This window comes from Ranitomeya variabilis, chromosome 6, assembly GCF_051348905.1.
Source record: "Ranitomeya variabilis isolate aRanVar5 chromosome 6, aRanVar5.hap1, whole genome shotgun sequence".
Lineage (NCBI taxonomy): Eukaryota > Metazoa > Chordata > Amphibia > Anura > Dendrobatidae > Ranitomeya > Ranitomeya variabilis.
Window position 1 is genome coordinate 426,950,559 of NC_135237.1, and position 26,693 is coordinate 426,977,251.

The 26,693-nt window shown below is 49.4% G+C and overlaps 1 protein-coding gene across 1 annotated transcript in view; it reads left to right on the forward strand.

The window, feature by feature from the left end:
• Positions 1-293: 293 nt before the first annotated feature.
• Positions 294-26,693, forward strand: part of RIOK3 (RIO kinase 3) — a 29,703-nt gene continuing 3,303 nt past the window's right edge. Inside the window, exons 1-8 of the mRNA XM_077270358.1 lie at positions 294-972; positions 6,441-6,562; positions 6,732-6,877; positions 6,953-7,060; positions 17,459-17,568; positions 24,512-24,655; positions 24,741-24,868; positions 26,228-26,410. Coding sequence (XP_077126473.1) covers positions 934-972; positions 6,441-6,562; positions 6,732-6,877; positions 6,953-7,060; positions 17,459-17,568; positions 24,512-24,655; positions 24,741-24,868; positions 26,228-26,410 — 980 coding nt within the window. The 5' untranslated portion in view covers positions 294-933. The remainder of the gene's footprint in view (positions 973-6,440; positions 6,563-6,731; positions 6,878-6,952; positions 7,061-17,458; positions 17,569-24,511; positions 24,656-24,740; positions 24,869-26,227; positions 26,411-26,693) is intronic.

Below are 26,693 nucleotides of genomic sequence, written 5' to 3' on the forward strand. Positions count from 1 at the left end.
CGACAATGACAGGAGAGCGGGGCGGCCTCCATGACACCGTGCTGCTGTGACGTCTGGACATGTACTCACTGCTTCCGTTTATACATGAACCAATAACAGTAAAGTATAAGAAAGGAAAAGAGACAATGAGGTTAGTGAGAGGACAAGTCCGGACACGTCTGCCGCACGGTGAGGACACACCTCACTGACCTCAGCCTGTCACTAAGAGACCTGCTGGTCAGGTGACATCACCGGACCTGACACGAGGTGACGTCACCAGGGCACGGCTGTCAGTGACCATAGCAACGACCTGTGCGCTACAGTGTGACGTCCCTGACTGACACAGTGGACGGCAGAGAACACGGCTGACTCTCTACCATGTCCGCACGGCAGCCATTGTTGTAGAGCCCGGCTTTAGCTTCTCTGCCATATTAACTTTGGAAAATAAACGTATAGCCAGTTATCAGCGCTGCGGGGCCGCTACCTCGTCACTACAGTGTGACCACACGTACAATGAGTGACCGCTGCCTCAGTCTCTGCCCGCAGGGGTAGAAGGCTGAGCGCTGCGGACACCACACACGCGGCCGGCCCGGTATCGCGCGCACTGCCCTCTAGCGGCTGACGCTGACATTCCTCAGTGATGAGAGAACGTGCCCGTCACTGGGCTGTCACAGTCACGTGTGGCGGCTGTGGGCGGGGTCCGGTCTGTAGCTCCCAGCAGGCTCCGCGCTAGTCAGTCACTCACCGGTAGGAGACGTGAAGTTGCGGAGCTGTCAGCCCGGCTGTCGGTTATCACAGTCCCGATACATCGCTTTGCTCTGCCCGGTTGTCGTGCTCCGTGCTAGAATACATCAGGACGATACCTCGCCGAGAAGTCCCGGCATATCGCGATCTCCCGCTCTCACACCCGGCCAGTATCCGCGACACTGCACCAGCCCGAGCCTGAATGAGAAGATGGAGCAAGTGGGGATCATAACACCCGAAACCCGGCCGGTAAGTGTCAGAGGGCCCGGGAGCAGGGCCGCACCGCCGGGGGGAGGGGATGTGAGCGGTGTAACCCCTCCGGTGCCGGGGGTCGGTCCCCACGGCCTGCCTACTGTGCCGCACGTATTTACTCTGCCCGCAAAAGAAATGTTTTATTACAGATAACAATATTCTCTTTAAAAATAAAACCCTTCACTTTTTATGACAGAATCCGCTGACATTTGTGACCCATATTGGGATTTTCATCCTGTTGAATTATCCCAGACTAAGAAGCGATTTCATAATCTCCGAACAATGAAAACCTCCCCCAATCCACGGGCAGTCCTCACAGCGCCACCAAGGGGAGACGGGGCGTCATGGCGCTGAGCCTGGGGTGCGGGAGTCCACGGGCAGTCCTCACAGCGCCACCAAGGGGAGACGGGGCGTCATGGCGCTGAGCCTGGGGTGCGGGAGTCCACGGGCAGTCCTCACAGCGCCACCAAGGGGAGACGGGGCGTCATGGCGCTGAGCCTGGGGTGCGGGAGTCCACGGGCAGTCCTCACAGCGCCACCAAGGGGAGACGGGGCGTCATGGCGCTGAGCCTGGGGTGCGGGAGTCCACGGGCAGTCCTCACAGCGCCACCAAGGGGAGACGGGGCGTCATGGCGCTGAGCCTGGGGTGCGGGACCTGTGTGGCCCTGAGGAGGAGGGATAGTGCTGCACAAGGAAGGGCCCAACCGGCTGTCAGCAAGGGGTTAACCTCCGGCAGGTCCTCGTTTTCTCCTGCTTGGTACATGTGAAGCTGAATGACCGTTGTTACAGATTAGGGGGTCCGCAGCTAGCGACCGGCTGTCACCCTGGTTCCCCAGATACGGGTATAATGTCCGGCGCAGACCTCAGTGACCGAACCCTCGTATCACCCGGACTAATGGTTTCCTCATCCGTGTAGAGAGGCTCAGGTAACAGGCAGGAGGCGGCTGTGACTAATGTCTGGAGTGTGGCGCTCCTCCCTCCTTCTGAGGCCTGTCAGCCACACCAGCCAGGTGTGTATAGAATGTACGTGTGTGTATCTAAGCTCTCAGCTGTTAGAGCATATGACCTAGAATAAAGAATGTCTACTTTGGTCATGGAATAACTGGCACTGAAGGGAGCCAAGTGAAAGTGTTTATTCATCGGTGAGAGTGAGATGGGATATAGTATGTGCGCCATCAATTAGATATACACAGGGGTGGATTAAGGATAGCCAGGGCCCCGGGCTGTTCAGACACTGTGGGCCCCCCCCCGGTCATGTGATGGGGGTCATGTGATACCTGAACCAGATTATTCCAGAAAAATGGCCGGGCCCTACTCTACTGTAACCTATTAAATATTTGTTAAAATATCCAATACAATTTAGGTATATTTTTGATTTATTTTTCAATTTTTAAAATGACCAATAATCACATACAAGGAAAAAATACCACCGCACCATGTCAAGACCACATATTACCGCCACTTGGTGACCAAATAGCACATACAAGGGACAAATACCGCAACACCATTTCCAGACCACATATTACCACCACATAGTGACTGAATACTACAATACTGATCAGTAATAAAAAAAAAAAAAGAACACAATACTATCACCATAAGTGCCAGTATTCACAGGAGATCTGTACTTAGTATGCAGTGTCTGTGTAGAGGTAATACAGAGATCACTGGTGACATTATGCACAGGAGCTCTGTATATAATTGTATAGGTAATACAGTGATCACCGGTGACATTATACACAGGACCTCTGTATATAGTATACAGTGTATAGTGTCAGTGTATAGGTAACACTGACTCACTAGTGACGTCTCTAGGTGAAGTCCTTCATCTTTCATCCAGCACAGACTGCCATCATTTCTTTCAGCCAGGACTCGTCTCTGCAGTAAATAACAGTTCTCTAGAGCTCTGCTTGCAGAACACATTACTTAATTTTTCACAACTTCTACATTACACCACATGAAGAAAAAAAGGCGACAGTGTCACTCTGCACAGTAACAGGACCGCCCCCCCCCCATTTAAAACAGTATACTCAAAAAATAAAAATAAATACATCACTGCAGTAATAATATCCCTTAATTAGCCCCTATGGTAATAATATCCCCAATCCTGGCCCCGTGTGTCTCATTCCTGGCTCCTGCAATATGTTCTCACATCCTGCTCTCATGAGTATCGATTCTACCCCATATGATTTCCCCATCCTGCCCCATCTATCTCCATCCTGCCCCATGTCTTTCATTCTGCCCCGTGTCTCCAATCATGCCCCGTATCTACATTCTGCCCATGCCCCCAGTGTGTCCAGCAATCTGCCCCAGTGTGTCCAGCAATCTGCCCCAGTGTGTCCAGCAATCTGCCCCAGTGTGTCCAGCAATCTGCCCCAGTGTGTCCAGCAATCTGCCCCAGTGTGTCCAGCATATTACCCCCAGTGTGTCCAGCGTTGCCCCCAGACAGTGTGTCCAGCAATCTGCCCCAGTGTGTCCAGCATCTTACCCCCAGTGTGTCCAGCAATCATCTGCCCCAGTGTGTCCTCCAGCATTGCCCCCCAGTGTGGTGTCCAGCAATCATCTGCCCCACTGTGGTGTCCAGCAATCATCTGCCCCCAGTCAGACAGTGTCACTGACTGTCCAGCATTCTGGCCCGCCCGGATTGCTGTTAGGTTATCAAAAAAAAAAAAAGAAAAAAACAAACCGAGTTCTCCTCACTTGACCAGCGCTCCAGGCGGCGAGCTCCCTCCAGCATCATGCACTCGCAGGCGACTGACAATGACGTCAGACGCCGGCGAGGTGTGCGCTGCGCCTGCGGCCGACTTCAGCTGCCAGCCTCCAATTGGCTGGCGGCTGTTAACTATTGATGTGCGGCGCGCTCCCGCACGTCAATAGGAAACCGCCGCAGCGCCGGTAGGGGCCCGGTGAGCAGATGAGACGGGGCCCGATGCGGGCTCCCTCTCTCTGCCCACCAGGCCCATAAATGATACGCCAGTCTGACAGGGGCACGGGCAGTAATGCCCTGATGGCGGCGGCCAGCGGGCAATCTGTGCGGTAGCCTAGGGCCCCCCCACACCACTGGGCCCTGGGCTACCGCCCAGATTGACCCTCTTATAATCCGCCCCTGGATATGTCACATAATTGTGTTGCAAAGAGCAAAAAAATTATTATTAAAATTATTATTAAAGTAGTTAATAGAAATCCCTACTACTCTGGTATATACATCAGTTACTTGTCACATACAGCACAAATAACAGTATATACATCATTATTAGCAGCTGTGTATCCACATAACATCAGCATTATGTGAGTGCCTGGTTACAGTGCACACACGGACGGTCAGTGTGGAAGCCATCAATCTCGTGTCTGATGCCAGTACAGCGAGTAACCGAGGAGCTAACGCCATTACTGTCACCTGATCGGTCACTGGGGATGTCAGTCTGCCCCGCCAGGACTAGAGGAGGCAGTGCTGATCTCACAGGGAGAGGACTGAATTGGCCACAGTCACATTAGTCACACAGTCTCTACTGTATCAGGGGCCGGTAGTCATATTGGAAGAGGGCGCCATGCCAGAAAGAGCCAACTGGCTACAAATGAATGATGGCAGAGGCGTTCTCATTATTAGTTTACTGTTATATGTTGCACAGTAGCAAAGTAGTCAGAGACTTTGGCGAGATCTAGTGTTAATATTCCATTGAAGGGGTTTCTGTAGGTGATTTCTGTATTTTTAGGGTTCAGAGTAGGATAAATATAAAATTGAAGCAATACTCCCCTCCACTGATTTCTCACCCTGCCCCTTTGCCTGTTCCTTAGGTTTCTATTTCCACTCCTGTCTCCACACATAGTAAAGCTCCCCTCTGCAGGTCACGGTTCGCATCATTGACCCTCTCCAGCCAGTGATTGGTATAATGGCATTCCCTGTGCATTAAAGTGAACCTGTCACCCCCAAAATCGATGATGAGGTAAGCCCACCGTCATCAGGGGCTTATCTACAGCATTCTGTAATGCTGTAGAGAAGCCCCCGATGTTACCTGAAAGAGGAGAAAAAGAGGTTAGATTATACTCACCCAGGGGCGGTCCCGCTGCGGTCCGGTCCGATGGGCGTCTCAGGTCCGCTCTGGCGCCTCCCATCTTCATTCCATGATGTCCTCTTCTGGTCTTCACGCTGCAGCTCCGGCGCAGGCATACTTTGTCTGTCCTGTTGAGGGCAAAGTACTGTAGTGTGCAGGCGCCGGGCCTCTCTGACCTTTCTTGCGCCTGCGCACTGCAGTACTTTGCTCTCCCCTCAACAGGGCGGACAAAGTACGCCTGCGCCAGAGCCGCAGCGTGAAGACCAGAAGAGGACGTCATGGAATGAAGATGGGAGGCGCCGGAGCGGACCTGAGACGCCCATCGGACCGGACCGCTCCTGGGTGAGTATAATCTAATGTCTTTTTTCCTCTTTCAGGTAACATCGGGGGCTTATCTACAGCATTACAGAATGCTGTAGATAAGCCGCTGATGCCGGTGGGCTTACCTCACCATCGATTTTGGGGGTGACAGGTTCCCTTTAAAAGGAACCAGTCACCATGCGACACAGCTAAGGCTACTTTCACACTTATCCGTCGGTACGGGGCCGTCGCAAACCGTCGGCCCGATGGACGTTGTGCTAATTAATCACAACGCATCCTGCGGGCAACTTTGCAGGATGCTTTTTTCTACATAACGACGCATTGCGACGTGCGTTGAACGACGCTAGTGTGAAAGTAGCCTTAGTCTACAGGCCCCATGTTATAGAGCCGGGGGGACGGAATATATTGATCTATAGTTTTGTGAGAATAGATTCCGTATGACCCGTGTCTTGATAATTTATTCATCTGATCTTTGTGGGACTTCTGGTTCAGTGAGCGGTCCTATCAGTGATTTACAGCTTGTCAGAAATGTTACCCCAGTCAAATTAACATTTCTGGTGTAATCGATGCCGGCACTTTTGATGGATTTTTGCCTTTCCCCGTCCCACTCTGACTCCACTCACTTTGACAGAGTTGGCCAAAAGTGATGTGAAAATGCCAAGCCCAATTTATTTTGTGAAACTTTGTGTTACAATATTTTTATGCATCTTTTAGATGTGTTTATTACACCAGAATTCTAGCGTAAACTCTTAAATCAATCAAGGCCAAAGTGCTGGAATCCAATTCTTCTTTCTAAGAGAGTATATTTGAAGGTCAGAACCCCCTCATCCAATTGCCACCAATTGTGAATGACGCGCTGTTCAGAAAAAATGTCTGAAATTCCCCCCTATCTGTCCCACTTAGTACCATTTACACTTGATAGTCGTAGACTCAGTCCTGCAGCTTTCTATGGGTGGGCATGGCTACTGTGGGTGGCTCCTTATCTGGTCAGCTGTTGGACTCACTTTCTTGTGTGAATGTGGCCTAATAAAGGTACAATGAGATGCTGATGCCTACCGGTTTGTCTAAACTACTGTTCATTATACTCTTATAGAGCCCTTGGGGTTTACCTACAAAACCAACAAAGCAGTCCTCCCTGGCAGATGTCATGAGCGAGGAGCTCGCCAGAGAACTTCAGCTGGAAGAAGAGAGCCACGTGTTCCCACCAGAAGTCATGTAAGTTACATGTCTGACCGCAGGAGTGGCCAGCGGTCAGTGATCCCCTCCTCCGTGTTTTGTTATACTGAAGCTGCACGGTGACCTCCTTTATGGTCAAGAAAAAGAATATTCTACTTGGTTACTTGTCTATATGACATCTAATGGCTGCACATTTCTCATGCTGTAGTTCTGATGGTGGACCTTTCTTGACTTCTGACAACATTGATACATCCAGTGATGAAGTTTTGGCTCAGATGCTGCAGATGCAGTTTGACAAGGAGTACGATGCTCAGCTGATGAGAGAGGAGAAGAAGTTTAATGGTGACAGTAAAGGTAAGGGGAGATGAGCGTTGTGCATGGGGAGATGGCTGAGCAGCTAGTAAAACAACAACTTCTTGTTTCTCCTAGTTTCCATATCTTTTGAAAACTATAGAAAAGTTCATGCTTGTGAAGAAAGTGAGAGTTCCGAAGATGAAGTGGATTGGCAAGACACCCGTCATGACCCCTACAAGGCTGGTAGGCACATTACCCTACCATATACAGTTAAGTCCATATATATTTGGACAGAGACAACATTTTTCTTATTTTGGTTATAGACATTACCACAATTAATTTTAAACAAAACAATTCAGATACAGTTGAATTCAGATTTCATTTGAGGGTATCCACATTAAAATTGGATGAAGGGTTTAGGAGTTTCAGCTCCTTAACATGTGCCAACCTGTTTTTAAAGGGACCAAAAGTAATTGGACAATTGACTCCAAGGCTATTTCATGGACAGGTGTGGGCGATCCCTTCATTATGTCATTCTCAATTAAGCAGATAAAAGGCCTGGAGTAGATTTGAGGTGTGGTGCTTGCATTTGGAAGGTTTTGCTGTGAAGTAAACATGCGGAAAAGGAGCTCTCCATGCAGGTGAAACAAGCCATCCTTAAGCTGCGAAAACAGAAAAAACCCATCCGAGATATTGCTGCAATATTAGGAGTGGCAAAATGTACAGTTTGGTACATCCTGAGAAAGAAAGAAAGCACTGGTGAACTCATCAATGCAAAAAGACCTGGGCGCCCACGGAAGACAACAGTGGTGGATGATCGCAGAATAATCTCCATGGTGAAGAGAAACCCCTTCACAACAGCCAACCAAGTGAAGAACACTCTCCAGGAGGTCGGCGTATCAATATCCAAATCTACCATAAAGAGAAGACTGCATGAAAGTAAATACAGAGGGTTCACTGCACGGTGCAAGCCGCTCATAAGCATCAAGAATAAAAAGGCTAGACTGCTAAAAAAAACATCTAAAAAAGCCAGCACAGTTCTAGAAGAACATTCTTTGGACAGATGAAACCAAGATCAATCTCTACCAGAATGATGGAAAGAGAAAAGTATGGCGAAGGCGTGGTACAGCTCATGATCCAAAGCATACCACATCATCTGTAAAACCCGGCGGAGGCAGTGTGATGGCTTGGGCATGCATGGCTGCCAGTGGCACTGGGTCACTAGTGTTTATTGATGATGTGACACAGGACAGAAGCAGCCGAATGAATTCTGAGGTATTCAGAGCCATACTGTGTGCTCAGATCCAGCCAAATGCAGCCAACCTGATTGGTCGTCGTTTCATACTACAGATGGAGAATGACCCAAAACATAAAGCCAAAGCAACTCAGGAGTTTATTAAAGCAAAGAAGTGGAATATTCTTGAATGGCCAAGTCAGTCACCTGATCTCAACCCAATTGAGCATGCATTTCACTTGTTAAAGACTAAACTTCAGACAGAAAGGCCCACAAACAAACAGCAACTGAAAACCACTGCAGTGAAGTCCTGGCAGAGCATCAGAAAGGAGGAAACACAGCGACTGGTGATGTCCATGAGTTCAAGACTTCAGGCAGTCATTGCCAACAAAGGGTTTTCAACCAAGTACTAAAAATGAACATTTTATTTTTAATTATTGAATCTGTCCAATTACTTTTGGTCCCTTTAAAAACAGGGTGGCACATGTTAAGGAGCTAAAACTCCTTAACCCTTCATCCAGTTTAAATGTGGATACCCTCAAATGAAAGCTGAAAACCTGAACTTCAACTGCATCTGAATTGTTTTGTTTAAAATTCATTGTGGTAATGTCTATAACCAAAATTAGAAAAATGTTGTCTCTGTCCAAATATATATGGACGTAACTGTACATGGCTCTTGAAAGGTGGGGGAAGGAGGATCTTTAAAAAGTATTCCAACATGCCCAAGCCTTTGTGTGGTTTCCAGGAGCTGTCAGTCACCCGTTCCTCTTGCCCATTCTATTAACCCCTTCATGACCTTGGGATTTTCCGTTTTTCCGTGTTCGTTTTTCGCTCCCCTCCTTCTCAGAGCCATAACTTTTTTTTATTTTTCCGTCAATTTGGCCATGTGAGGGCTTATTTTTTGCGGGACGAGTTGTACTTTTGAACATCATTGGTTTTACCATGTCGTGTACTAGAAAACGGGAAAAAAATTCCAAGTGCGGTGAAATTGCAAAAAAAGTACAATCCCACACTTGTTTTTTGCTTGGCTTTTTTGCTAGGTTCACTAAATGCTAAACCTGACCTGCCATTCTCCAGGTCAGTACGAGTTCATAGACACCTAACATGATTAGGTTCTTTTTTTATCTAAGTGGAGAGAAAAAATTCCAAACTTTGCTTAACCCCTTACTGACATCGGACGGTATAGTACGTCCGACGTCAGCTCCCCTGCTTTGATGCAGGGCCCCGCGGTGAGCCCGCATCAAAGCCGGGACATGTCAGCTGTTTTGAACAGCTGACAAGTGCCCGCAATAGCGGCGGGTGAAATCGCGATTCACCCGCTTATATTAACTAGATAAATGCCGCTGTCAAATGCAGACAGCGGCATTTAACTACCGCATCCGGCTGGGGGTCGGCGATGTGTCAGGACAGTAACCATAGAGGTCCTTGAGACCTCTATGGTTACTGATCGCCGGTAGCTGTGAGCGCCACCCTGTGGTCGGCGCTCACAGCACACCTGCAATTCTACTACATAGCAGCGAACAGCAGATCGCTGCTATGTAGCAGAGGCGATCGTGCTGTGCCTGCTTCTAGCCTCCCATGGAGGCTATTGAAGCATGGCAAAAGTAAAAAAAAAAAAATATATATATATATATATAATGTGTTTAAATCACCCCCTTTTGCCCCAATCAAAATAAATCAATAAAAAAAATCAAATCTACCCATATTTGGTATCGCCACGTTCAGAATCGCCCGATCTATCAATAAAAAAAAGCATTAACCTGATCGCTAAACGGCGTAACGAGAAAAAAAAATCGAAACGCCAGAATTACGTTTTTTTGGTCACCGCGACATTGCATTAAAATGCAATAACGGGCGATCAAAAGAACGTATCTGCACCAAATTGGAATCATTAAAAACGCCAGCTCAGCACGCAAAAAATAAGCCCTCACCCGACCCCAGATCATGAAAAATGGAGACGCTACGAGTATCGGAAAATGGCGCAATTTTTTTTTTTTTAGCAAAGTTTGGAATTTTTTTTCACCACTTAGGTAAAAAATAACCTAGTCATGTTAGGTGTCTATGAACTCGTAATGACCTGGAGAATCATAATGGCAGGTCAGTTTTAGTATTTAGTGAACCTAGCAAAAAAGCCCAGCAAAAAACAAGTGTGGGATTGCACTTTTTTGCAATTTCTCCTACGCCTCATTGGGGGACACAGACCGTGGGTGTTATGCTGCTTGCCACTAGGAGGACACTAAGTGATACAAAGAAAATTAGCTCCTCCCCTGCAGTATACACCCTCCTGCTGGCCCTCAGCTAACCAGTTCTTGCTTAGTGTCTGTAGGAGGCACTTGGGTCTGTTTTCAGACCCCAACTTTCTTATTTTAATTTTAATTTTTATTTTTCTGTAAATTTTTATTTTTTATTCAACGGAGTGAAGGGGGCGACGGATCCTTTTTTATGGGACCCGCTCTCCCCCGAACCAGCAACAGGCGAGCACGGCGAGTATACCTCCCCGTCCCTCTCCTGCGACGTTGGAGCACGCCAATTTTGGGGCGACGGTTCCCTCCTTGGTTCCGATCTCCCTTCCCCCCCTGCAAAACGGCGAGCACATAGAGCCTGGCTCTAATGTTCCTCTCCGGGGCCCGACAGACAAGGCCCACATTATATGGCGTTTGCACACTTCCATCTGGAAGAAGAATTCTCTCCATTCACCAAGGTGCATGGATTGAGAGCGTACACTCACTGTGTCAAGGGGACCTGCGCATCTGGAGGCTGTGAGTAAACCCCCCCCCCCCCCTCCTCCCTTCTTTCCTCCACGCTCCGGAGCTCTTCAGGAGGATGTTCTGGCGGCATGAGGTACGGTCCGGGTCCCTGGGGAGAGGCGCCGCCAGCAGGGGTCAGCGGCGGTTAGCGGCGCTCCATCGCAGCCGACACCGCGCATCGCCGGGCAGGCCCTCAAAATTTAGTCCCCGGCTTTCCAGCCGGACTAGGCCGCAGTGATTAGATCCGCCCACGGCCGTAACTCCGCCCCCTATATCGGCGCTTCTCGTCTGGGACGAGAGGCGCCCTGCAGATCTCGGGGGCCATGCTTCCTCACGCTGCCTGCCTGGAAGATGCGGTCCTGGGGGTGCCACTGGCCGGTACGCCAGCGGCAATCATTCGGCGCGCGGCCCGCCGACGCGCTCCACCGGCAGGCTCCATAAATTTAGTCCCCGGCTTTTGCAGCCGGACTAGGCCGCAGTGAAATCCCTTTCAGGAGCGGAGGTGCTTTCATGGTCCGATGGGCTGAACTTCGTGGATGTACAGAAGCCCCTCTCCATGGTCCGGGCAGCCTCCACCACTGTGAAAGCGGACAAGGAGGCGGACGGTTCCTCTCCACCTCCCTAACAAAGGGATGATGGATTGAGGTTTATCTCTCTACCCCTGCACCGTCCACGCTGCAATACCCGACATCCGCGGCGGCTCCATGCCGGGACGCGCACCGTTGGTAAGTGGATCCTGCCAGCAATGGGCTTCTGCAGCGGGATATTGACAGGCAGTCTCAGACTTCCCTGTGGCCACCTCCCTGAGGTAACGCTCCAGCCGGCGAACAAATTTAGCTCCCGGCTTCGGCCGATGTGTAGTCCGCACCTCCAGAAGCGCACTGTGTCGCCTCAAGGCGGCTTAGCCTTTTTTGCCGGCGCTTAGCGCCTGACGCGGAAGCGCTCAATTTTCTCGAGCAACGGGTGACCACCCCTAACTCTTACGCTGACGCCGGCTGCAGAAATTTACGCCCCGGCTGGGGCCTATCATGGAAGTTTCGAGGCTCCGACCACATCGTGCCTGTAGCTCCGCCCCCTAAATTGGCGCTTCTCGCTCGCTGCGAGATTTTACCTAAACCCGCATGACCAGTATTCCCGGTCTTAAAGTCACACGACCAGTATTCTCTGGTCTTAAAGGCACGTGACCAGTATTCCCTGGTCTTAAAGGCACGTGACCAGTATTTCCTGGTCTTAAAGGCTCGTGACCAGTATTCCCTGGTCTTAAGGGTACGTGACCAGTATCCCCTGGTCTTAAGGGTACGTGACCAGTATCCCCTGGTCTTAAAGGCACGTGACCAGTATTCCCTGGTCTTAAAGGCGCGTGACCAGTATTCCCTGGTCTTAAAGGCGCGTGACCAGTATTCCCTGGTCTTAAAGGCGCGTGACCAGTATTCCCTGGTCTTAAGGGCGCGTGACCAGAATTCCCGGGTTTTAAAGGCACACATCCAGTTTTCCCTGGTCTTAATGGCGCACTACCAGTATTCCCTGGTCTTAAAGGCGCACGACCAGCATTCTCTGGTCTTAAAGGCACACGACCAGTATTCCCTGGTCTTAAAGGCACACGACCAGTATTCCCTGGTCTTAAAGGCACACGACCAGTATTCCCTGGTCTTAAAGGCACACGACCAGTATTCCCTGGTCTTAAAGGCACACGACCAGTTTTCCCTGGTCTTAAAGGCACACGACCAGTTTTCCCTGGTCTTAAAGGCACACGACCAGTTTTCCCTGGTCTTAACGGCACACGACCAGTATTCCCTGGTCTTGAGGGCACCATGACCAATCCGAAACTGGTCATAGATGAGGAGCCCTCTGCCGCCGATCCCAGTTTATCCCAGTGTAACTAGTTCCCTCAGCCTATACTCCCTCGTAGAGCTTTTGCCATCCAGTCCGGATATGCGATTCACTGGACAGAAGCCTCTACGCGGGACGCTATGCCTGGTCTGATTTTTAAGGGCGACAGGCACTTTAAAGGGCGCCGGTCTCCCCACACCATCAACAGACGGGCACTCGAAGGCCCAGGCCTAACGCCAGACAGCCTGTCCTGTCCACCCGGAGACCTGTACTCTGTGGATGTACAGAGGCATCCGCTTTTTCGGGCGTCTGAGCACCCCTCTCTGCATCACCACTATTTAACAGAAGATGCAAGTAGGCGAATTTCCCTCTCCACTTCCTTGTTAAGAGGATGGTGGATCGAGGCTCCTAATTTTTAACTCTGCAATGACCTGATGGAAGCAGCGGCGCATTCTGCCACTCGGCAGATTAACCGGGTACAATCTCCTATGGGTTACCTACCAGTATCCCTGCCCGATATGTCCTCAATTAAAAATGCCACGATCTGTCAAATAGCATCCAGCCCTTTAACCTCCCTATCCGCCGCATGGATGCTAGAGCAACGGTCTCCTGCTTAGAGCCCTTAACTACTTTGATTCACACCAGTATCCCTTTCCTGAAGACAGTTCAGCTGGTCAATCATATTCTTGAGCGGGGGACTAACGAACAATCGTACGTTTCCGCAGCCCCGACCAACAGTGAAAGGGTTGTCCAGGACAGTCTAGATCTAAGGGATCTTGGTTACTAAAAGGTGGAACGATAAGTAGGACCGATTCCGGACCTCAAACTTCTAACAATCTTTTCACAAGGTTCTTCTTCTTCTTCGAATGGAGTCTCATCCGCTCAGCCATTACTTCAACAAAAAAGGTGCAGTTTCGGGCATCCATCGACATTCGGGATGCCTAACCTCTTCAAAAATTCCTTTGCTTTTCCATTCGTGAATAGCATTTAAGTCACGACATTGTTCTTCGGCCTTGCTACCGCATCCAGGGTGTTCGCAAGGGTCATGGTGGCTGTCATCTTGCACCTAGAGGCGTGGTCGTCCTATCCTGTTTGACCGACTGTTTACCCACCCTTGCAGGACTACGCTAAGTCGTCTATATCTCTTGCGATACCCTCTCACCTGGGCTGGTGGCTAGACTTAGACAACTTCTCATTTCCAGCCCAGCAGATATCCTTTTTGAGGATGATCCAATATTCTTCCAGAAGGGTGGTAAATCTCCCTCCGGACAAGGTCATGGTTTTTCAACAGGGAGCTCGCGCTCTTGCTCACTCATCCCCTCATTTCATTCATTTTGCTGGGAGGGTTCAAAAAAAAAAAAAAAAAAACGGAGACGACAATGGAAACAGTTTCCTTTGCTCCGTTAGTTTTCAGCAAGTCAAGCAGCCTTTCAGACGATAGTCTCGGAGTTCCTTCTTCATCCGGAGTTTTTTCTCCAGGTTCCATGGTTACTAGTAACTTCCAATGCCAGTCCTCTTCTCCCGATCATTGCTCTGGAGATCTCAAGGGTAGTCCTATAGTAGGTCCACTCCTTATGGCGGGTCAACCCATCCGAATTCAATTGGACAACGCCACGGCTGTGTCATACGTCAATCATTTAGCGAGTACCCACGTTCAAGCACCATGGCCAAAGTACCTCACATGGGCCGAGATCTATCACTCGGTGATATTGGCAGTTCATATCCCAGAAGTAGAACTCTGGGCTGCGAACATATTTAGTCGTCAGGGTTTCATCTCAAGTGAGTGGGAACTTCACCGGAAGTATTCCATCAGACCCGCCTTCACTGGAGCTCTACAGTTGTAGCTCGGATAGCGTCCTGACTATCGCCGGCGTACTGGAGTTGGTTGTTCGGCCTCGAGATCCAGGAGCCTTCGCACTGCATGCTCCGGTTATTCCGTGGTACCAGTTTCCACTTCCGAAAGCTTTTCAGAAGCAGAAAGGGCCCCAGTGATCCTCGTAAATCCGTACTGACCACGTCAGTTCGCTTGCGGAGCTGGTAGCTTTCTGTATTTCTGCAACAAAACTGCAAGTAGGGACCACCTCGCAGGATGTTTTTCACATGTAATTCTTCCCTATTGCAGTTAGATCATTGGGATCTATTCTATTAGGGAAGGTTGTCCTTTTCTCTCGGCTATATCCTCATCCTGACGAGTCTTCGGTGCTAACGGGTCTTTTCAGACTTTTTTCTCTTATTTCCTTCAAGGCAAGGTTGTCCTCAAGCCTTCCCTGTCCCTAGTTACCAAGGTGGTATTGTATTACTACTGTCATGAGGGCATAGTTTCTCCCTCATCTCTTTTGGCACCACTCCACAAAATGGAATGAGGTCCCCATATTCCGGACAGTGCAAGTGCTCTGACTAGGCATGTCTTGAGGACGGCGTCCTTCCGAAGGTTGGACACTGTATCTTGGGTTTCCTACCGGTAAGAGGAAGGTTTCCTGACTTTTACAGGAAGGGTTTGGCCGTCTCCATCGGCCATTTAGCCTGGTGTATTCTTTCAACATCCAGTAGTCCTTCCGTGTTAGATGACAGCCTATCTCCCCGTCTATCGTGGGTTCCAGGCACCAGGCGTCAACAAGACACGCCTGCACGTTTGCGGATTCGTCCAGTCCGCATGCATTCTTGAAGCATTATAATTCCCAGACTTCCACAGATGTGACTCTGGGCAGGCGGACTCTGCAGGCCGCGGTGGCGCACTTGTAAGTAGCGGTTACACAGAGCCTGATCTGATGTTGTCCCCACCCAGGGACTGCTTTGGTACGTCCCACGGTCTGTGTCCCCCAATGAGGCGTAGGAGAAAAGGAGATTTTTGTTTACTTACCGTAAAATCTTTTTCTCCGAGCCAATCATTGGGGGACACAGCTCCCACCCTAGTATTGGCTTATGCTTGTTTTTACAATCCGATATGCTATACTCTCATATATAATATGACATGCTGTAAGCTAATATGTTGTTACTGATCTCCTACTGCTTTTTGCACCGAACTGGTTAGCTGAGGGCCAGCAGGAGGGTGTATACTGCAGGGGAGGAGCTAATTTTCTTTGTATCACTTAGTGTCCTCCTAGTGGCAAGCAGCATAACACCCACGGTCTGTGTCCCCCAATGATTGGCTCGGAGAAAAAGATTTTACGGTAAGTAAACAAAAATCTCCTTTTCACCGCACTTGGAATTTTTTTCCCGTTTTCTAGTACACGACATGGTAAAACCAGTGATGTCGTTCAAAAGTACAACTTGTCCCGCCAAAAATAAGCCCTCACATGGCCAAATTGACGGAAAAATAAAAAAGTTGTGGCTCTGGGAAGGAGGGGAGTGAAAAACAAACACGGAAAAACGAAAAATCCCACGGTCATGAAGGGGTTAAAAAAAATAAAATTTGTGCCATTTTCCGATACTCGTAGCGTTTCCATTTTTCATGATCTGGGGTCGGTTGAGGGCTTATTTTTTGCGTGCCGAGCTGGCGTTTTTAATACCATTTCGGTGCAGGTACGTTCTTTTGATCGCCCGTTGTTGCATTTTAATGCAATGTCGCGGCGACCAAAAAAACGTAATTCTGGCGTTTCAAATTTTTTTCCCGCTTCGCCGTTTAGCGATCAGATTAATGCTTTTTTTTTTTTTTTATTGATCGGGCAATTCTGAAAGCGGTGATACCAAATATGTGTAGATTTGATTTTTTTTTATTATTGATTTATTTTGAATGGGGCGAAAGGGGGGTGATTTAAACTTTCATATTTTATTTTTTTTACTTTTTTTTTTTTTTTACTTTTGCCATGCCTTTATAGCCACCATAGGAGGCTAGAAGCAGGCACAAACCTGATCTCCTCTGCTACCTAGCAGCGATCTGATGTTTGCTGCTATGTGGCAGAATTGCAGGTGTGCTGTGAGCGCCGACCACAGGGTGGCGCTCACAGCTGCCAGTGATCAGTAACCATAGAGGTCTCAAGGACCTCTATGGTTACTATTCGGAAGCATCGCCGACCTCCGATCATGTGACGGGGGTCGGCGATACGCTCATTTCCGGCCGCCCGGCCAGAAGCGGTAGTTAAATGCCGCTGTCTGCGTTTGACAGTGGCATTTAACTAGTTAATAGGCGCGGGCAGATCGCGATTCTGCCCGCGCCTATTACGGACACATGTCAGCTGTTTTGAACAGCTGACATGTCCCGGCTTTGATGCGGGCTCACCGCTGGAGCCCGCATCAAAGCGGGGCTTCTGACCTCGGACGTACTATCCCGTCCGAGGTCAGAAAGGGGTTAAACATATCTGCTCGACCAAACGTACATGTTTTTGGAGGATCTTGTGTATGGTAATTTTATTCAGTAATTCCATAATTAGAAAATTGAAGAACCTCTTTTAAAGGGATTCTATCACCAGGTTTTTGCTACTCCATTTGAGTGTGGCATGATGTAGGCACAGAGACTGGTTCCAGCGATATGTCACTTACTGGGATGTTGTGGTTTGTATAAAATCACTGTTTTCTTTGCTGCAGATCTCAGTTCTGTGAATGCTGAGTTTTGTGGAACCCTGTCCCAATCACTGATTGGCAGCTGTCTGCCTATGCACAGTGTACACAGAGCTGCCAATCAGTGGTGGGAGAGTGGTTGGACTACATGAGAGCAGGTTTACCAGTCCTCTAATGATTTTCTCAAAACTACAGCAAGCATCCCAGTAAGTGACATCACTGGAATAAGGGTCTCTACTACATTATGCTGCTCTCAGATATGGTGGCAAAAACCTGGTGACAGATTCCATTTAATGAAACATCATTTATGTAGACCCTACTTTTTGTCTGTAGATAAGCCCACCACCACACCAAAGAGAGGATTCACAGGAAAAGGGAAGGACATAACAACAAAACATGATGAAGTGGTTTGTGGCAGGAAGAATACTGCACGTATGGAAAATGTAAGTAATTGTGTTGCTGTGGTCATAGATATTGTAGTTTTAATAATCGGTTAGAATACAACAATATTTTAATGCAAAAAAACACAAACTTTTTTGTCGCAAAATGATTTGGTCTTCTGAAAACCGCACACTGACACTGCAGATTGGTGTTTCCTCTGCCTCAGGCCGAGCCTGCACACATGAGAAGAAAAGGCAATCTGTAGTGTGCAATGTGTGAACAGTGCAAGCGGCTAAAGGCCCCGTCTCACATAGCGAGATCGCTAGCGAGATCGCTGCTGAGTCACTAGTTTTGTGACGCAACAGCGACCTCAGTAGCGATCTTGCTATGTGTGACACGTACCAGCGATCAGGCCCCTGCTGCGAGATCGCTGGTCGTGTCGGAATGGCCTGGACCTTTTTTTGGTCGTTGAGGTCCCGCTGACATCGCTGAATCGGTGTGTGTGACACCGATCCAGCGATGTCTTCACTGGTAACCAGGGTAAACATCGGGTTACTAAGCGCAGGGCCGCGCTTAGTAACCCGATGTTTACCCTGGTTACCAGCGTAAATGTAAAAAAAAAACAAACAGTACATACTCACCATCTGATGTCCGTCAGGTCCCTTGCCGTCTGCTTCCTGCTCTGAGTGCCGCCGTACAGTGAGAGCAGAGCACAGCAGTGACGTCACCGCTGCACTCTGCTCTCACTGTACGGCGGCGCTCAGTCAGAGCAGGAAGCAGACGGCAAGGGACCTGACGGACACCGAAAGGCGAGTATGTACTGTTTGTTTTTTTTGGTAACCAGGGTAAACATCGGGTTACTAAGCGCGGCCCTGCGCTTAGTAACCCGATGTTTACCCTGGTTACCCGGGTGCTGCAGGGGGACTTCGGCATCGTTGAAGACAGTTTCAACGATGCCAAAGTCGTTCCCCTGATCGTTGGTCGCTGGAGAGAGCTGTCTGTGTGACAGCTCCCCAGCGACCACACAACGACTTACCAACGATCACGGCCAGGTCGTATCGCTGGTCGTGATCGTTGGTAAATCGCTATGTGAGACGGGGCCTTAACAGACAAGTCTGAGACTTAAGTGATTAGAGAAAAGTGGATAATGTGTTTTTCTCCTACGCCTCATTGGGGGACACAGGACCATGGGTGTTATGCTGCTGCCACTAGGAGGACACTAAGTAAACAGAAAGATTAACTCCTCCTCTGCAGTATACACCCCTTCACTGGATACAATTTCAACCAGTTCTTGCTTAGTGTCTGTAGGAGGCACTTGGGTCTGTTTTCAGGCCCCAACTTTCTTATTTTAATTTTTATTTTAAAGCTTTTAGTTTTCTGTAAATTTTTAATTGTTTACTTAACGGAGTGAAGGGGGCGACGGGTTCCTTTTTTAATAGGGTCCGCTCTCCCCCGAACCATCAACAGGCAAGCACGGCGAGTATACCTCCCCGTCCCTCTCCTGCGACGTATGGGGCACGCCTAATCTACGCTAGGGCGACGGTTCCTATACGGTCCCGCTCTCCCCCCTGTAAGATGGCGAGCACATGGAGTATACCTCTTATGTGCATCTCCCGGGCTCCACCGCACTCAAGCCCTCATCTTGGCGTCTCGTAGTCCCCACAGTAGCCGTAAGCCCCCTGTGGCAGGCGCAGAAGAACCCTGCAAAATCTCCATGCGGCAGGCACAGCTGTAAGTCCCCTGAGAAGGCAAGCATGCTTCAGGAGGCTCTCCGTCCCCCGACACAGGGAGGATCGATTGAGCTGGAGGTGGTCCCTCCTTCGGTGAGTACTATCTTCCTCACACTGCCGGCGTGGGAAGAAGCGGTCCGGGTCCCTGGGGAGAGGTACCGCTGGCTAGATGCCAGCGACGATCGTTAGGCGCGGCGTCGCGGCCGCCAGAGCGCTTCGCCGGCCGGCTCCACTAATTTAGTCCCCGGCTTCTCCAGCCGGACTAGGCCGCAGTTCAAAAACCCCGCTCACGCCGGAGCCCCGCCCACTGTTCAGGCGCTTCTCGTTTTGAATGAGAAGAGCCCTGCAAATCTCGGGCGCCATCTTGGGACTCCACTGCTGCAGGGAAATACAGCCGAAAACGCTACCTCCCTCTCTTCCTCCCTGGGGACACCAGTTCAGGACCGTGGGTAAGCTGCTCCGCTACATAGGGAAAAGCTTAACCCCTTCCCTGCTCACATAACTGCTACTGCGGTTTATCGGAGATAGACATTCACTATGTCTCAATCTATGGACGCAAAAAAAAAAAAAGGGGACAAAAAGCACACTGTATTTTTTACCATTTGTGCCACTTGCAAGTCTGCTTTGCCAAGTGCCCACAGTACCCCCTTGTGCCAGAACTGTGACCTGGCCAGTGCGCAGCCGCCTTCTGCCGCCACTTCCTATGTCGTCTCCTGAGTGGGCCGCGCACGTTCAGTGGAATCCTTGGTCAAGGCATTGGACTCTTTCCGTGGGTCCTCCTTAAACCAGAATTCACCTCCGTCGGCTGCGACGTAATCTGGTAACGGCGCGGGGCTGTCCGACCACAGGGGGCGCACCGTTGTACGGGACTCCCGGGGTTCCAGGAAAAGGACCCTTTCCCCATCTCCCGTACACGCTCGAGCTTCAGCTTCTGCAAGCTCATCTTCTCGCTCCCCCTCCCCTGAGGGTCGCAGCGTACAGGGCTCAATATATGAGTCGGAGGAATCTTTAACCCAAGACTCCTCTATTGGTCAGGCATTAATGGTGGATGATGAATCTGCTTCCTCTCAGGAAAACGCGTCCAAAAGATATTTGCTAATCACCCTGAGTTTCAGGATATTATCCAAAACACAGGGAGCACCCAGAAAAGCGCTTTACGGCTCAAAAAGCCACGGAAGCTAAATATCCTTTCTCAAGGGATCTGGTGAAGGGCTTACTTCTTTCTCCTTCTGGATCCTGCCGTGTCGCGGCTTGCATCCAAAACAATCTTCTCTCTGTCAGACGATTCATCAGTCAAAAACCCTTCTGACCGCCAGATTGATTATTTGGCTCGCTCAGTCTTTGAAGTCTCAGGAGCAGCCCTCCTTGCATCCTTTGCAGCTTCCTGGGTAGCTAAGGCAATGGTGGCCTGGGCTGAGGTGTTGACCTTTACCGTCCACGGCAGTAATCTTCCCCCAGAGACGGCCAGACTAGCTAACCAGTTAGCTCAGGCCGGAGATTTTGTTGTTAGCGCCTCCATAGATGCAGCTAATTGCGCAGCGCAAGCGGCTGCTAACGCAATTTCCATCGGGGGGACCCTATGGCTCCGCGATTGGTGAGCAGACTCTGCTTCCAAAAAGTCGCTGACCTCTCTTACTTACCAAGCGGGTCGTTTATTTGGGGGAAAACCTAGACCAAATCATTTCTGACGCTACGGAGAAAAAAAAAAAAAAAAAAAGTGAATTTCTTCCCCAGCAAAACCGGCCCGGCCCTTTCGGAATCAGCAGCAGTTTCGATTCCGGTCATTTCGTAACAACTCCAGTTTGTCGTCCTCTTCCCCTGGTTCGGGACGTCGGGACAACAGAACTTCCCAGGTCTCATACAGACCAAACCGTTCCTGGAAACCCGGACCCAGGCCGTCTGCCCCTGAGCCGTCCGCATCCCTTAAACCTTCTCAATGACTCGTTGGCGTGTCCGGCGCTGACGCCTTCTTTTGTTCCGTCAACAGTGGCTCTCGGTCGTTCACGACGAGTGGGTCAGAGAGCTCGTGTCTTCCAGATACAAAATCGAGTTTTTCTTCACGCCATACAGGCGCTTCAAAAGGACTGTCATCACTCCAGTCCCTCGAGACCAAAGGTTCACGGGGTTTTACTCCAACCTTTTCGTGGTCCTAAAGAAGGACGGGACTCTACTGCCCATACTGGATCTCAAACAAATTCGTACGGGTCCGACACTTCGGGATGGACTCCCTCCGTTCCGTTGTCGCGTCCCTGGAAAAAGGAGAGTTCCTTGCATCCATAGACATCAAAGATGCCTATCTACACATCCCAATTTTTCCCTCTCATCAGCAGTTCATGCTCTTCGCAGCCCAAGAAGAACACTTCCAGTTTGTGGCCTTGCCCTTCGGACTTGCCACCGCCCCCAGAGTCTTCACAAAGGTCATGGCGGCTGTCATGGCCATTGTTCACGCTCGGGGAGTGGTAGTCCTGCCATATCTGGACGACCTATTAATCAAAGGTCCGTCCCAGTCTGCCTGCGAGGAGTCGGTGAGCATCACCGTGGATTCTTTCTCGCCTGGGTTGTAAGATCAACTTCGAGAAATCATCTCCAGTGCCGGCCCAGCAAATCTGCTTCGTGGGCATGATTTTGAACTCTTCCCGCGGGCTGGTCATTCTCCCTCCAGAGAAGGTTCTATCCTTACAACAGGGAGCGCGCAGGCTCTTCCGCCCAGTCCCTCACTCCATTCGCTTTGCGATGCGCATCCTCTGGAAAATGGTTGCGGCGATGGAAGCCATTCTGTTTGCGCAGTGCCATCCCCGTCCCTTGCAACAGGCGCTCCTTTTAGCCTGGGACAGAAGCCCGGTTTCTCTCGACCGTCGCTTTCATCTACCCCCACGGGTCAGGCAGACCCTCAGGTGGTGGACACTACAGTCTTCCTTGAACCAAGGGAAATCCTTTCTTCCTGTGCGCTGGTTAGTGGTGACTACCGATGCCAGCCTTATTGGCTGGGGTGCAGTTTTTATTCACCACATGGCACAGGGTCGTTGGTCCACGAGAGAGTCACGTCTCCCAATCAATATCCTGGAAATTTGAGCGATCATTCTCGCTTTACACAACTTTCACCATCTTCTCGCAGGTCATCCCATCAGACTTCAATCTGACAACGCCACAGCCGTGGCGTACATCAACCCACAAGGGGGAACCCGCAGCAGAGCAGCCATGCGCGAAGTCTCCCACATCCTGCGCTTGGCAGAGACCAATCACTCGCTCATATCGGCGATCCACATACCGGGCGTAGAGAATTGGGAAGCTGACTTCCTCAGTCGCCAAAGTCTTGCTTCGGGCGAGTGGTCCCTCCATCCGGAAGTCTTCCAGCAGATTTGCCTTCGCTGGCTGACGCCGGATGTGGATCTCATGACCTTGAGGTTCAACAACCAGGTTCCCCAGTTCATTGCCCGTTCCCACGATCCTCGCGCCATCGGGGCAGATGCCCTGGTTCTGTCGTGGCATCCGTTCCAGCTGCCATACATTTTTCCGCCCCTTCCTCTGCTTCCGAGAGTCATCAAAAAGATCAGAGCAGAGGGGAGACCGGTGATTCTCGTCGCGCCCGACTGGCCGCGCCGAGCATGGTACGCGGAACTCGTCCAAATGGTCGCCGACACCCCCTGGCGCCTTCCAGATCGCACGGACCTTCTCTTCCAGGGCCCGATTTGCCACCAGAACTCTGGGGCCCTGTCTTTGACGGCGTGGCCGTTGAATCCTGGATTTTAGCCCAAGCCGGATTCTCTCCGGGGGTTTCTTCTACCATGATTCGCGCTAGGAATCCTGTATCCATGCGCATTTATCATCGCACCTGGCGTATCTTCTTTTCATAGTGCAATACCCATGGACGTTTGCCCTTAGTCTTTTCCATTCCGTCCATTCTGGAGTTCCTCCAATCAAGTTTAGAGTCAGGCCTTGCCCTAAGCTCGCTCAAGGGACAAGTGTCCGCCTTGTCTGTTCTATTCCAACGAAGGATCGCTTCCAGACTGCCGGTTAAGACGTTCATCCAAGGAGTCTCCCGGGTGGTCCCTCCTTATAGAATGCCTTTGGCGTCATGGGATCTTAACTTGGTTCTCGGAGTTCTTCAGGAGGCCTCTTTCGAACCATTGCAGGACATCTCTCACCCTCCTCTCATCGAAGGTGGTCTTTCTAGTGGCAATTACGTCAATTAGGAGAGTTTCTGAGTTGGCGGCTCTCTTGCCGACCCCCCCCCCCCCCCCCTTTTCTGAATTTTCACCCAGACAAGGTGGTTTTGAGAACCTCTCCCGAGGACATTGTCTTGCCGTCTTTCTGTCCTGCACCTACTCATTGTATCGAGAAAGCTCTCCATACTCTGGATCTGGTTAGAGCTCTTCGGAGGTGCATATCTCGCACGGCTCCCTTCCGTAAGTCGGATGTCCTCTTCGTGCTTCCGGAGGGACATAGGAAGGGTCTACCTGCCTCAAAGGCCACTCTAGCCAAGTAGATTTGTTCCGCTATTCAGGAATCCTATCGTGTCAGGAACACTCCTGTCCCAGCTGGGATTAAGGAGCATTCCACCCGGTCGGTCGGTGCTTCTTGGGCCATTCGGCACCAGGCGTCCGCACATCAGCTTGTAAAGCTACGACTTGGTCCAGTCTGCATACTTTCACGAAGCACTACCTCATCCATACTCAGGCTTCGGCAGACGCTGCCCTCGGCAGGCGCATTCTGCACACAACGGTACCTCAGTAAGCTGGTGGTACATGGGGTATTAGCATATTGCTCCCCACCCAGGGACTGCTTTTGTACGTCCCATGGTCCTGTGTCCCACAATGAGGCGTAGGAGAAAAGGAGATTTTTGTGTACTCACTGTAAAATCTTTTTCTCCGAGCCACTCATTGGGGGACACAGCACCCACCCTGTTAGCCTGTTATGGCTTGTTGTTACTTCTTTGGTTTTGACATAGTTTGTCTTTGTTCATGCTCCTACTGCTTTACTACCGAACTGGTTGAAATTGTATCCAGTGAAGGGGTGTATACTGCAGAGGAGGAGTTAAACTTTCTGTTTACTTAGTGTCCTCCTAGTGGCAGCAGCATAACACCCATGGTCCTGTGTCCCCCAATGAGTGGCTCGGAGAAAAAGATTTTACGGTGAGTACACAAAAATCTCCTTTTTTTTTAATAAACCTACTCAAAATTCCATGAAGAATAACAATTTCTCAACCTGCTGGTATTTCTTTGTATATTGCAGTTTTGGTATTTGCTTTAACACTTCAACTGTTTGTTTTTCCCAGTTTGCTCCAGAGTTTCAGGTTGGAGATGGAATTGGGATGGATCTGAAACTGTCCAACCAAGTTTTTAATGTTTTGAAGCAACACTCAATTTCTGAGCAGCGTAAGAGTGCGAGACTGCACGACAAGAAGGAAGTCTCCACTGCTGTAAGTAGGCCTGCCTGCTCTGGGAATGGGCTTTACTGGGATATTGCTGCTTTTCCACCTAACCTTACCATGTCTTGTGGTGCAGGAGAAAGTAGTTGACCCAAAGACCAGACTGCTGTTATACAAGATGGTGAACGCTGGGGTTCTGGAGACCATTAATGGCTGTGTGAGCACTGGAAAAGAATCCGTTGTTTTTCATGCAAGTGGAGGAAGGTATGTTAACTGAATAAATATGATTTCTGAAAATGGATGATTACTATCAAAGGTCTGTTTATGAAGCTGGGGAACACAGACTTCATCATTGACAATAGATAATAACACCCAAACCCACCATCTTTAGCACCACCTCTGCTCAGATCACAGATCATGTCTAGGAAGAGAAAGAAAAATATGTTTATTTGCTTTAATTATTTAAAAAGAGAAAAAAATCACAAAAGGTTTATATTGTAAAAAAGGTTCTCATCTGCGATCAGTAATAACTTATGGATTGGAGGGGGTCCGACTGTTAGGGCTTGTTCACACGATCCTTTTTTCTCTGCGGATTTTTCAGGTCCTGATTTGTGAAAACCGCAGTGCAAAACCTGCTGTGGTTTTCACTGCGGTTTTCAGTCCTTTTTCTACTGCAGATTCCACTGCGGGTTTCCAGCTGCATTTTCCTATTGGTGCAGGTGGAAACCCGCTGCGGAATCCGCAGAAAGAATTGACATGGTACTTTTTTTCCGCAGAAAATCAGCGCGGATTTTCCAGCGGAAAAAAAGGAACGTGGGAACAGCGTTTTTTTTTTTCCATAGGGTAACATTGTACTGTACCCTGCATGGAAAAAGGATACGGATCCGCAGCTGCAAATCCGCTGCGGATCCGCAGCAAAAACCGCATCATGTGAACATAGCCTTAGGACCCACAGCACGGTTTTATCCCTTGTTATAATGGAGCTGTGGTGCACATGCTCTACTACCGTTTCATTCATTCTGTATAGGACTGTCAAACTCTGCACTTGGTTTTTCCAGCAATCCTACAAAGAATAAATGAAGCTGCAGTCGGGCATGCACACAACTGCTCCACTGTAACGGGTATAAGGCTATGTGCACACGTTGCGGATTCGTGTGTGGATTTCCTGCGGTTTTTGTCCAGATTCCACCTGCAGTTTTACACCTGCGGATTCCTATTATGGAGCAGGTGTAAAACGCTGCAGAATCCGCACAAAGAATTGACATTCTGTGGAAAATACAATGCAGCGTTTCCGTACGGTATCTTCCGCAGCATGTGTACTGCTGATTTTGTTTTCCATACGTTTACATGGTACTGCAAACGCATGGAAAACTGCTGCGAATCCGCAATGTGTGCACATAGCCTAAAAGTGCCTTGTTCTGTACGGTGCGGAGCCTAGACAAGTGGGCTCTAGGTACGTCATACTAAATTGTATCCTAGTGTGAAGTGACTGATTTATAATCATTGACTTTATTTTTCGTGAGTGGATGAAAGCCTAGATAGAATTTCATGCGACTTTCAGATCTAACTAGAATTCATGTCCTGTTAAGAGAAATGTTTCTATCGATTTATTTCCCTATTCAGTATGGAAGATCAAGAAGTCCCTGCCGAGTGCGCCCTTAAGGTTTTCAAGACCACCTTAAATGAATTTAAGAACAGGGATAAGTACATCAAGGACGACTATAGATTCAAGGAACGATTCAGCAAGCTCAATCCCCGTAAAATCATCCGCATGTGGGCAGAAAAGGAGAAGCATAACTTGAAGAGGTATGTCGGTAAATGGAATTGTACCATGGGAATAGAGGTTACAATCTGAGGAAATGGGGGTGACTGTTTGGGATTAAATAAGGGAGGGAATAAATAGGGTGATGTGTGGAGCTCTAGAAAGTTTTTGGGGTAATTTTTTAAATTGAATTCCTAAGTGAACAGTGAATTGGGATAGTTGTTAGCAAATGGTGGAGACATCAGTGTAGCTGCTGGTTTGGAGTGGGAAGAATTAGGATTAATCCCTTAAAGATTTATTGTAAGGATTGGCCATAAACGGGTTTCT